At 33.8% G+C, this 12409-nt stretch overlaps 2 protein-coding genes across 4 annotated transcripts in view; both read left to right on the top strand.

The window, feature by feature from the left end:
* Window positions 1-6534, top strand: part of LOC115456429 — a 90762-nt gene extending 84228 nt beyond the window's left edge. For all 3 annotated transcript variants that reach the window (XM_030185490.2, XM_030185489.2, XM_030185491.2), the window contains 5 exons: window positions 575-769; window positions 1158-1412; window positions 1684-1859; window positions 2988-3196; window positions 5477-6534. In XM_030185490.2, the coding sequence (XP_030041350.1) occupies window positions 575-769; window positions 1158-1412; window positions 1684-1859; window positions 2988-3196; window positions 5477-5610 (969 nt within the window). In that variant the 3' untranslated portion in view covers window positions 5611-6534. The remainder of the gene's footprint in view (window positions 1-574; window positions 770-1157; window positions 1413-1683; window positions 1860-2987; window positions 3197-5476) is intronic.
* A 2817-nt stretch (window positions 6535-9351) lies between these two features.
* On the top strand, window positions 9352-12402 carry LOC119188370 (U-scoloptoxin(05)-Sm1a-like). Its single transcript, XM_037440633.1, has 3 exons — window positions 9352-9554; window positions 9641-9796; window positions 11981-12402. The coding sequence occupies exons 1-3, from the start codon at window positions 9491-9493 to the stop codon at window positions 12184-12186; spliced, it is 426 nt and encodes a 141-aa protein (XP_037296530.1). The 5' UTR covers window positions 9352-9490; the 3' UTR covers window positions 12187-12402.
* Window positions 12403-12409: the final 7 nt, after the last annotated feature.

Here is a 12409-nt window from a genome sequence, read left to right as displayed (position 1 = left end):
AACTGCATATCGATTCAATTCCATCTCTTAGTGGAGTGCTGGGGATTTTGCAAGTAATGTAAAACGAAGGTAGATTTGAACATAAACAGCGCATTTGTATGTATAGTTGGAATATTTGATTTCTTTTTAAAAGATTTTTCGGCTTGGTTAATAATTAAAAATATAGTTTTCTACTAACTATAACGTATCTATAAAACAGCAATATTTTAGGAAGCGTGGAACAGACTGCCTAAACAATGATTTTTGAGTTCGATCTTCTTCGAAGTTATAGAGCATCCATTGCTAAATACCTGTTTTAATGGTTAAGGAATAAACATCAACAACATTATCTTAGGAGTACGGACACTCGCATATTTGCGAGTTTCGAGTGTAATTTTCGAACGGACGTTTATTATAATTAAAGGAAACCTGCTAATCTATTTTAGAACATGTCGAGGTCGAAAAGTCTTATATTAGTTATAGAGAGGGTTCATCCCCCGTCAGGGGTAAATTTATTACAAAGCCTGTAGCGTATTATTATTTCTTTAAACAAACAGTAGCTTTAATATAATATTCAAATCCATTTATTTTTCAGGCGCGCTCAGAATCCATGGCGTCTGTGTATTCCGGCGCTGGCGAAGGTACGAGGGCTAGCGTGACGGTTCGTGGCGAGGTGCAGTTCTCACTGGTCTACAACTATCGACTGGGAGCCCTGGAGGTTGGCGTCAAAAGGTGCCGTGACCTAGCGCCGATAGACGTCAAGCGCAACCGGTCTGATCCTTACGTCAAGGTTAGTGCTTTATATATTTTTGCTTCCAAATATACATACCTGGAAATGGTTATAGGCAACCATATGATTAAAGAGTCATTGTAAAGGCTCTATGATAAAAGGTTCGTTTCGCTGTCTGCTCTTATTTTTTGCTGTAAATTTCCTATTAGAGCGAAGGAGTAGGAGTAAAAGGAAGGAAAAGCGTTAGTTAACCTTGCAGACTACGTTTCTGAACTAGCAAAATCATGCAAATCTTAACTTAACAAACAATTCACAGCTTGAACTTTAATATCTTAATAAACGAAGTGAATTCTGTGAATAAAGAAATAGCTTTCTATGGTGCACGAAAAAATATAAGCATGTACTTCTTTTTTAATAAGTTTTCTAAATTTTCGTCAATTGTTTCCAGGTGTACTTGTTACCGGACAAGTCCAAAGCTGGCAAGAGGAAGACAAAAGTAAAGAAGAACACGCTCAACCCTGTATTCGAGGAGAGTCTCAGTTTCGTGCAGACGCTGGCCTCGCTGTCCTCGCGGACACTGTGGCTCAGCGTGTGGCACGCCGACATGTTCGGCAGGAACGACTTCCTCGGCGAGGTGACACTGCCGCTGGCCGACGTCGTGTTCGACGACCCCGCGCCCATGTGGTACAAGTTGCACGAAAGGGTAAGTGCGTTTTATGGTTCATTAATTTATTCGAATCGGTAATTTAAAAGCAAAAAAAAACATTTTATTTTTACATTGTGACATCAGTCTCCAAACAATATATAAAATTCAATCCAAATAAACTTCTAGTAAAATCTCATCTGCCAACAATATTATTTTTACCGTATTGTTAAAGGGGGATAATGTTTTTGCCTACACAATATTTAGAACTGCAAAGTACGTAAATATACCAGAAGGTATTAAGTAACAATGGATTGTATTTCGTTCACAGACAGAACATTTCGACGAGCATCAGGGTAGCCGCGGCGACCTGATCGTGGGGCTCAAATTCGAACTGCATGAAACCGGCGCCTTGCGGGGCAAGGGCACCCTGCACGTGCTCGTTAAGGAGGCCAAGAACCTCGTAGCCACCAAACCTAATGGACTTGCTGATGTATTTTGTAAAAGGTAATTTTAGAAATATTTATCCTGCCTTAATAATATAAATGCTGAGCTCATTCTGTCTGACAAGCCATCAAAACTTAACCACTGAAATTTGGTAATGAGAAAGCTTTAAGAAAAGGCATACCTTCTTATGGTATTTTTTTATAGTTGTCCCAAACCAAATTCAACACAAAGAAACAAAGTTGAAATACGCTAATTAAGCGAAACCTAAATACATAATATTATCTTCTTTAATAAATAATTCGGGTCAAATTATTAAGATTTCTAAGTACTTATGTACCTACATTGTAAAATAATAGAGAAGTCAAAGCAATGTCGACGTTAGCGGTACTTTGATTTTACAGCCAATTTATATAATCGGGCAATTCCTATGGCCTTCTTCACGGTGAATCTTTTTATTTGCGTGAACAGTTGGAACGTCGTAAAAGTGGATGCTTAACAAAACAATGTTTCAATTTTTTAACTTAACGGATTGAGTTAGACCTTCAATATTCTCATTTTTTAAAACGTGACTAAAAATAGTGTCATGACTACCGACTCGCACCAAATATTCGTTTTACCCTCCTTTCTTTATGGAAAAAAACTATATTATTATCTTTTGGTAAAACAAAGTGATTCACGTATTTAAAACAATAGCTTGGTGTATTTTTGAACTACCAATTAACATGGAGAGACCATTATTTTTATCAATCAAACAATTGACCAACATGACATTGTAGATCGAATGTGTTTCGATTATAAACTCAACCACTACAATATCGACGGTTGAAATGCTAATTAACATAAGAATATTTTTTTTTTTCGAAAAATTTTAACTAGGTAAAAAACATAAAAAAAAAGTGCTCATTTTAAATATATATGAAACTTTGTGTCGCCTAAAAATTACAATATTTAAAATGCCAAATTTGCTGATATAAGTGTCCGTTTAGAATTTAGATAATCGCTTTGCATTAGTACACGATTTAAAAACCAAGATTTAAGATCTAATTTGCCAAAGCTACGAGCGCATTCCAGTGCCGTGGAGTAGGTACTTACTTTATAAATAAAAATATGAGTTGTATTAATATTTATCCTCGTCCTATATTAAACACATAATTGTCTCGTCATTCAGCTGTATATTTTTCTTTTCAGCTACCTTCTTCCCGAACGCGGCAGACTTGTGAAGCAAAAGACCAATGTGGCGAGACGCTCGTTAAATCCAAGATGGGAACACACTTTCACCTACCGTGGTCTCAAACTACAAGAACTCGGTACCAGAGCGCTAGAACTAAGCCTCTGGGATCGGGACCGTCTTGCATCAAACGATTTTATGGGAGCCGTTAGATTATCACTCGGTACAGGTGAGATTTTTATTGTTTACTAGCTGACCCGACAGACGTCCTGGGGCCTTATTCTCTATCCCGCACGTTATTTAAACAGAGTGTAACAAGCACGTAACACAACGCATCATGTTTAGGACTATAGAAATTTGGCTTACAGAATACCATTCCACGCACATTTCTCGAAGATAACATGACACGGCCGCGTTACGCGTTTACACTATCATACAGAATAAGGGCCCTGATACGGCCGCGTTACGCGTTTACACTATCATACAGAATAAGGGCCCTGGGCGTTGTGTTACGTGCTTGTTACGCACTATTAAAATAACGTGTGGGATAGAGAATAAGGCCTCTGTCTTAACTACTTAGTCTGGCCATAAATACTGTTACACTTAATTATAAAAAAATATTACATTTGAATTTCGAATCTGTCATTTTTATACGATTGTTCATTGTGTTTTCTCATTTTGGCGCCAATACATTGTAAAATATTTTGCGATATTAAAATGGTGTGGGGTGATAAAGAGAACCGAATCGCTGTGATAGCATTACACAAAGTAGGTATGGAGCCAAATGCAATTTTTAAAACTCTCCATACACTTGGTATTAGTAAAATGTTTGTGTACCGGGCTATTAATAGGTACAATGAGACCTCCTCTGTTTGTGACAGAAAAGATCTGGCCGTCCACGTAGTGTTCGTACGAAAAAGGTGGTCAAAGCAGTAAGGGAAAGAATTCGAAGAAATCCTGTCCGAAAGCAAAAGATTTTATCTCGGGAAATGAAGATAGCACCTAGAACCATGTCGCGTATTTTAAAAGATGACTTAGGACTTGCAGCCTATAAGAGACGCACTGGCCATTTCTTAACTGATAATTTAAAGAAGAATAGGGTGGTAAAATCGAAACAACTACTGAAGCGGTACGCAAAGGGAGGTCACAGAAAAATTTTGTTTACGGATGAGAAAATTTTTACAATTGAGCAACATTTTAACAAACAAAATGACCGTATTTATGCTCAAAGCTCTAAGGAAGCTTCCCAATTAGTCGACAGAGTGCAACGTGGACATTATCCGACTTCAGTGATGGTTTGGTGGGGTGTTAGCTATGAAGGAGTGACTGAGCCATATTTTTTGTGAAAAAGGTATCAAAACATCGGCACAAGTGTATCAAGATACCATTCTTGAGAAGGTAGTTAAGCCCCTTAACATCACCATGTTCAATAACCAAGTATGGTCCTTCCAGCAAGACTCGGCGCCGGGTCATAAAGCTCGGTCCACGCAGTCTTGGTTGGAATCGAACGTTTCGGACTTCATCAGAGCTGAAGACTGGCCGTCGTCTAGTCCCGATCTTAATCCGCTGGATTATGATTTGTGGTCAGTTTTAGAGAGTACAGCTTGCTCTAAACGCCATGATAATTTGGAGTCCCTAAAACAATCTATACGATTGGCAGTGAAGAATTTTCCCATGGAAAGAGTGCGTGCTTCTATTGATAACTGGCCTCATCGTTTAAAGGACTGTATTGCAGCCAATGGAGACCACTTCGAATAAGCTTTTTATATTTTTAATTGTTTTATATTTATGTATTAAACTGACACACTGTAAAAGTAATAAATGTTATTTGCAGTTAACAATTTTATTTTTTCTTTATTACAATATTTATGGCAAGACTAGGTATGTATGCACGCGCATTGTGTCGATCGCTGACAGTTATTCCAAACCACTAACAGTTATGTAAAATTAATATTGTCGTTAAGTTTTCTTAAATTTTCTAATTTTCCGCGCAATTTGTTGAATTTTTCTTTCATAAGAAGTAAGAACCTTCTCCTGACAATAACAAACACAACAAAAAAAATAGTGAAATCGGTCCAGCCGTTTACGCGTGATGACGTGACCAAGGGAAATAGGGATTCATTTTTATATATATAGATAAAGTAGTTTATAAAGTATTGTTTATAAAATACAATTTAAAGTTTATCGATACAAAGCAGATCTTTAAACTTAAATTTATATAAATAGGAAACCCACGTATTTTATGACTAATAGCGAGTGCGATAGTCGAAAAATTCCAACGGAAACGTATTTTAGATAGCGTTTGTGATAAGCGGTAATATTTTTAAAGTTAAAAAAATACACTATATTTTGGGATATTTAAATACTAACATAGATAAGGTATTGTTATTTAGACACCATTGAAATATTAAAAACATAATTATAAAATGATAAATTTGTAGAAATTCTAGAATGGCAATATTATTGTTGCTCTCTCCTTATATATTATAATATTTTGTTGTATTTTCAGGAACATACATGGGTGCAAATGTCAACTGGATGGACAGTGCGGGCAAGGAGGTGTCACTGTGGCAAACAATGATGCAGAGGCCTAATTTCTGGGTTGAAGGATCACTGCCTTTAAGACCTCAGCTTAATAATTAAGTGCCGACATTTTGTAAAACAACTCGAGTTGCTATCCAAATGTTTATTTTTCTTCAGTCTCAATAATAATAAACTCTTTACGGATTGTTGATCATGTCAATGAGTAAATTATACAAATACCTTTTAAATAATACTAAGGTATACATTAAATTGGGCAAAAATCTCTATCTATAAAAGATAAATATCAGCCCTTTATTATATACTGTCCCAATGCTGGGCAAAGGCCTCCTTTACTACTGAGAGGAAATATAATTCTACTTAAATACTCTATTTTATGTATTCTACTTTCTCCTTAACTTTACTATACAATAAGTGCCAACATTACTAGCCAAGAAGTTTTTAATGTACCCAATTATACGCTAGTTCGTAAGTCCTGAATATTATTTGCATATAAATCAAATTCTAGATAATAATATGTAATGTTAAGTTTTGTAATCGCTGAGGTTAAAACTGACACTATGGATAATAATTATGTATTTTTATACAATAGTTTAAATTCTATTTAGAGATATGTTCGGTAATAATCTCTGAATGTAACATTCCAACTTGTGATGGCAATGAGAATGATAGCTTTAAGAATTATAATGACAATAACTTTACATGTATGAGTAACTGCGAAGTAGACTTAAGTTATGCATTTATATTAGTATCATTATGTACAAATTAAGTTCACATGAGTCTTATAGTACTAGCTCATGCGCATTGTGATTTAAGTGTAGATATTTCTTTCATTTTGTGAATGTCATTTGTGTATAATGAGATTTTGAGATTTACGACATTGAAAGAACGTCCATGGTTTAATGTAAAATATAAGATCTTATTGACTAGGTACTATACTATAAATATTTTTATATAAACTTACTTACTTACTATAAAATTCAAAATGTTATGAAAATAAAAGTTTTGAATTGTGTCCTAATTAAATATTTGTATTATTTTTATGACCCGCTTTAGGAATTTATGGTAAGTGGTATACAACTCTTCAGTGTATATACAACCTACATTGCAAATAATAGGATTATACGTGGGTACCTAAATATTATTTAGTAGGTAAATACCTAACCTACTATTATTTATTTATTTAAAAACTTGACGTCAACAATCACAATAACTCTACTGCTTTTTTGTTTTTTTTTATTGCTTTGAATGACGAGACGAACTTGCCGTTGGCCAGATGGCAAGCGTTACGACTGCCTATAAACAGTAGAAATACCATCCAACACCTTGAATTGCAAGGTATTGTTTGATATTCCACTCGCCGTCCCAAAACGTGGGATGTTAAGTCTTATTATGTGCATTTGTGACACTGGCTACAATGTCCTTCAAACCGGAACACCATAGTGACTACACACTGCTGCTTAGCGGCAGAAAAAGACATTGTGGCGTTACATACCAGGCGTACTCTTACATATGAGAGATCAAACACCAGTGGGTGTGTATGGTAAGTATAGATTTATTTTTAATCACACTACCTAAGTATATCATATCGAGCTAATGCTGGCGGACCTTTCGTAACAAATCCGACCAATACCTACCTGCACTCATGTTTACTCTCAAATTGCCATTAAATAAGTAAATAATATAATATTATATATATACAATATACTTAATTACGCTGTGGAAATATAAGAGGTATATACTATCTTGTGGTATAGCTATAACGGTGTTTTTCTTTTTGAATTTCATTAGAATTCAGATGTTTCCTAATTATAATATTAAAGCCTAATCTATATATATAAAAATGAATTGCTGTTCGTTAGTCTCGCTAAAACTCGAGAACGGCTGAACGGATTTATCTTATCTTGGTCTTGAATTATTCGTGGAGGTCTAGGGAAGATTTAAAAGGTGAGAAAAATTCGAATAATTGCCGGGAAAATCCTCAAAACAGCATTTTTCTATTTCCCATACAAACGTTTTCTAACTAATACGTAGAGTCAATTTGAGCTTTATTGCTATTGTATAAAGTTCACTGTTGTCTAAGCAATGTAGGTGTGTTCCTAACATCAAAGCAGTGTGCGTTGGAGCACAGAATATAATAATGTAATGTCGCGTTCTGAAACTCAACAAAAGTGATATCGCGGACCCGACTAAATTGAACAGTCACAAAATTTAATATATCATTAGTTATTTGGTTGGCTTCACGATATTATTTCTTTTGTTTTACTTTAAAATGCATGTTTTCGTTATGGACAATTTTTGAGCTACTTTTGCATATCTATACTTATAATAAATCTGTAGAGAGGTCAATTCTGTACATGAAATATATTTCCAAAATAACTGGGGGTGATTAGGGATCGATACTGATGCTAAAAATGCAATTAGTAAAATTTTTGTCTGTCTGTCTGTATAACCGTTATAGAAACAAAAACTACTCGACGGATTTTAACTTATCTTGGTACAATTATTTTTCATACTCCTGAGCTGGTTATAGTATACTTTTCATCACGCTACAATTAATAGGAGCATAGCAGTGATGGAAAATGTTGGGAAAACGGGAGAAGTTACTCCATTTTTAAGCTTCCGTCATTTCGTGTGCAACCTTAATGGTTAAAAGTTCCTTCGATTTCACCAGGATCCCATCATCAGACCCTGACCGGACAATCGGACTACCTGCATACCACCATAAATTAAAAACATCCCGACAAATTGAGCACCTTCTCCATTTTTGAAACCCGAAATCCACGCGGGCGAAGCTGCGGGCGGAAGCTAGTAATCTATAAATTTGTTTTATTATTAACTTAACATTTAAAATATACATTATAACTAACAAAAACACAATTTTTAAACAAAAGATAATTACAATATAATATGATATGGAAATTTTAAACATCCCGCGCTACGTTAAATTCCAACTGACACAATGTTAGTGTTGCCAATTCTTTTTTGTCAAACTCACAAGAAATTAGTGTTTCAAACCACTAAAATTTAAATAAGTTGAAAATGATAGGTGCTTGATATCTAATTTATTTATAATACCAGTGAAGCGAAGTAAATATACAAAAACAATGTTAATATTTTTTTGCGCACGCTGGTTTGTACAATCGTCACAACGTTATTGCCCTCTGGTTTGTTTTTAATTTTTTTTTGTACGCACGGATAATAAAATCAACTTTTTGAATTTATTTGGTTACTTCAATGGTTTCAACATTTGTTTGTGTATAAAGGCTAATTATATCATTTTCTATCAAATAATGTGGTAAGAACATGAAATTATGATAAAAACGTATAATTTACGTCTTATCCTGGAGTGTTATATTTATAGCCTATGGGCTAAACTCCAGTGTTGCCAGAAGGTTACATTTCTTACATTTTTCGTTACTTTTGACCCCCTCGCGTAACATGTAAGTAATTTTTATATTTAAGGCAATTTTCGTAACTTTTGAGAACAACGAGATTTGTAATACAACATTTTTATTGTAAATAGTTTATGAACGCATTTCTATTCAACGCATCCAAATTGAACACGCCTAAAACTGGCGGGTCTAAAAAGTATTTCACTCCATATCACACTCAGAGATGGCTCGCCATGACAATATGAAACGTATCTTGCATATATTAAAACTTGATTTTGCTTGAGTGTGCGCGCGCACATTTCCTACTTCGCGAGTCCCCGCGGTTTCGCAGCTACAAAAATGCTTGCCCAAAAACGCGTAAATAAAATAAAAAACAATAATGTAACTTTTGCAGCAAAAATGTAACTTTTCAGGAAACGAAACGTAACTTACGACTCAAGGGCCCTGGCAACACTGCTATACTCTAATAAAATTTGCAAATGTCAAATAAAACTTTGTTGACGATGTTCTAACGTATAAAACAATATTGATTTTTAATTGAAATCCGTCCATTGTCCGTACCTGTTGAATTAAAAGTACTTGAAACCATGGCAAAATTTACAAATACCATGTTTACTTCCTTTTTTATATCATTTATCTATTTCAAATCAGGTAAGTAACTTTAGGGCGTAGTCCACAGAAGTTTCCTCTTTCCTTTGTTTATTTTATTGTTTATTTCTATTTTAAAACCTTTTTAGTTGCTAGCATAAGTTGTTATCAATGCTCTGGAACCGATTCCGACCACCCTTTCGAGTGTAACGAGTTTTTGGAAAATGATGTTAGTTTGGTACCCATAGACTGCGGTACTATACACGACGCTCAGTATTGCATAAAACACGTCGGCAGATACGAAGGTTAGACATTCTAATAGACTGAAGCTCGCTAACACCCAGTTACTAACAAATGGGATATGGATATCTAACATGTAGATTATAAACAAAGGTATCTGACTTGCTTGGGAATAAAACTTATAACATACCTGCATAGTGGTTTCTCATGGATATACAACTTGTGTAATTTATATAAGATTATTTTAGTCTCTATGTGTTATATAATCCAAGAAAAATGCATTCTTTTGATTTCTTCTGTCGTCTTAGTCTGGTAACATAATAGTGGATTTCAATTCAGTGTTGAAATCTCAGGTCAGGCATCGCTTTGTGTGGGTTCTTCTCATATTGTTTCCAGGATGGAATATTGAGCAGCTTAGTCATAGGTTAAAGGAGTATTTGCAAAGTTTTTTGGGTAAAATTATTTGTGCTGCATTACTTTGCAAGTGAGCAGGATTAGGGCACGAAAAATAATATAATTGATTTCTTTCTTCACATTTCTCTTTATCTCTTTGGTACTTACTATGAGCGGAGATTAAAATTTTCCACTACCTTTTGTTTATGGGTCTGCTCACATAACATTAAATCAGCAATTTATGGAATTTTCTTTTTTAAAAGTTTGCCTTTAGTCTTTATCAGTTTCAGTGGTCTAATGCTCCCCAAAGGCAATTGTTGTGTGTTTTCTCTTAACACGGATATATGCCATAGCCCTAGGCACACAATACAGTGTGTAGACCTCATAGTAGTAATTACATCTTGAGGCCTATAAGGAAAAAAAATATATACATTAATATTTTTAAGGAAATAAGGATGTAATTAGGTACCTTACTAAAATATTAATATGTTTTAAATATTATTAGGTTTAGCAATAGATTGTTATCAATGCAACTCATCATCAACAATGGAGTGTGGCGATGGCCTAATTAACCTGGATGGGGGCGTACTGACACCAACTTCTTGTGGTCATGTTTATAATGCACTCTATTGCATTAAACATACAGGTTCCACTAACAAATATTCAATTGGCTTTTTTATTTTATGGTTTTTTAGATTTACATATTTATTATACTATGTATTTTATGATAAATTTTCAGTTACCAATATTTAGACAGGGGTGGGTGGATATTAGAATGCAGATATTTTTTATAGTTATCAAAATATGATTTATCTTAAACTAATCACTTATATACAAATTGCCTTATATACTCCTCGGTTGATAGTTGTAAATCTATTAGTATTAAAGCTGATTATGGGTCTACCCTGAGTTTGACAAAAAAAATAACATGAAAAGTATCTGCCTTCAATTGCACAACAAACACAGATGCACTGGGCTTCTGTAAATTTCACAGCATGATCCACTATATGCAATTGTAACTGGTGTGGGCAACATGTTTTGGTGAGTTATAAATTTATTATTTATTCTTTATGCCACTGCCATTTACTAAACAGTAGAAACGGGCTATAACAAAATTGTTTATAATCAAATACTTTCCATGCCAAATAAAGCAACATATTAGTTAGTGACCAATGTCCAAAATTTTTTTTCTTATCACAAAATATCGACAAATCATTGCATTTTATCACTAAGCAAAAATAGTATTTTGATCCTTATTGTAGTGTAAGAAGTCATGAAGACAATAAGGATTTATTATTTAAATAAAAAACATAAACCTGAGTATTACTTATAACTAGTAGATATAGCAACTTATTTAGGTGGTTCCTACAATGTTGTTATAACCTGGTTACATTCTATTTTGAAATATATTAAGTTTAACAGACAATATTTTATGTAAAAAGTGTGAAACTGTTTATTTTCTACCACCAAACAGCTTTGTACATTTATATTCTGTTCCCTTGGGAATGATTTTGTAGCCAATGTAATTGAATATTGAGCAATATGAAAATTATCATATCACAGAAAATAATGATCATTATCTTCTGTGAAACATGATGGTCAACAGTAGGGAATTATTACAATGTTATGCTGAACATATTTATTTTATATTTCATTTGAAAGAAAGAGGGCAGGATTATTTTTTATCTATTTTATAAAGCAACACTATGAGTTTCATTGTATTAAAATGTTGTAAGTTTATGGTAAAACATAAAATCATTCTCATGCATGTAACAATACAAATGAGTGGTCGACACACTTGCTTACATAAAAATGATTTTTGCTATTTCATGACTTAAATGAATTGCATTTTTCAGGGGGCATTGGTACAAAGAGATTTTGTTCATCACTGGATTTGGGCAATTACTGCAATTATGTACAACAGAGAGGCGACAAATTGGAATATAGATCCTGCATATACACTTGTAGTACAGATGGTTGCAACCATTCCTCAATATTTACTTCTTCATTTACATTACTAATAATGGCACTATTTGTCTCGAAATATTTTGCAATACATTAATTATAAAATTTATGTAAGTTTTGTAACAATTTGTATATTTTGAAATGAGTTTATGGTTTTATTTTTCAATAAAATAGATATATTATGTACAATGACATTTACTGTTATACAGTGATTATTTCTCGACTGACTAGAAGTTACGCAAATATCACAATAGTACGAGTGATGTGCCTTTTACAAACCAATGTTATAGATAAATATATAAATTGAACTCAATATTTGT

Source organism: Manduca sexta, chromosome 20 (genome assembly GCF_014839805.1).
Source record: "Manduca sexta isolate Smith_Timp_Sample1 chromosome 20, JHU_Msex_v1.0, whole genome shotgun sequence".
NCBI classification, from domain to species: Eukaryota; Metazoa; Arthropoda; class Insecta; order Lepidoptera; family Sphingidae; genus Manduca; species Manduca sexta.
Note: the sequence above shows the minus strand (reverse complement) of the source record. Positions and strands in the feature narration are given on the sequence as shown.

Bases quoted from the DNA above. Each gene is read 5' to 3' on its own strand.
- LOC119188370 (XM_037440633.1), top strand. From the start codon at position 9,491: ATGGCAAAATTTACAAATACCATGTTTACTTCCTTTTTTATATCATTT. The intron at 9,555-9,640 runs GTAAGTAACTTT...AAACCTTTTTAG, and splicing joins ATTTATCTATTTCAAATCAG to TTGCTAGCATAAGTTGTTAT. The intron at 9,797-11,980 runs GTTAGACATTCT...TGCATTTTTCAG, and splicing joins ACACGTCGGCAGATACGAAG to GGGGCATTGGTACAAAGAGA.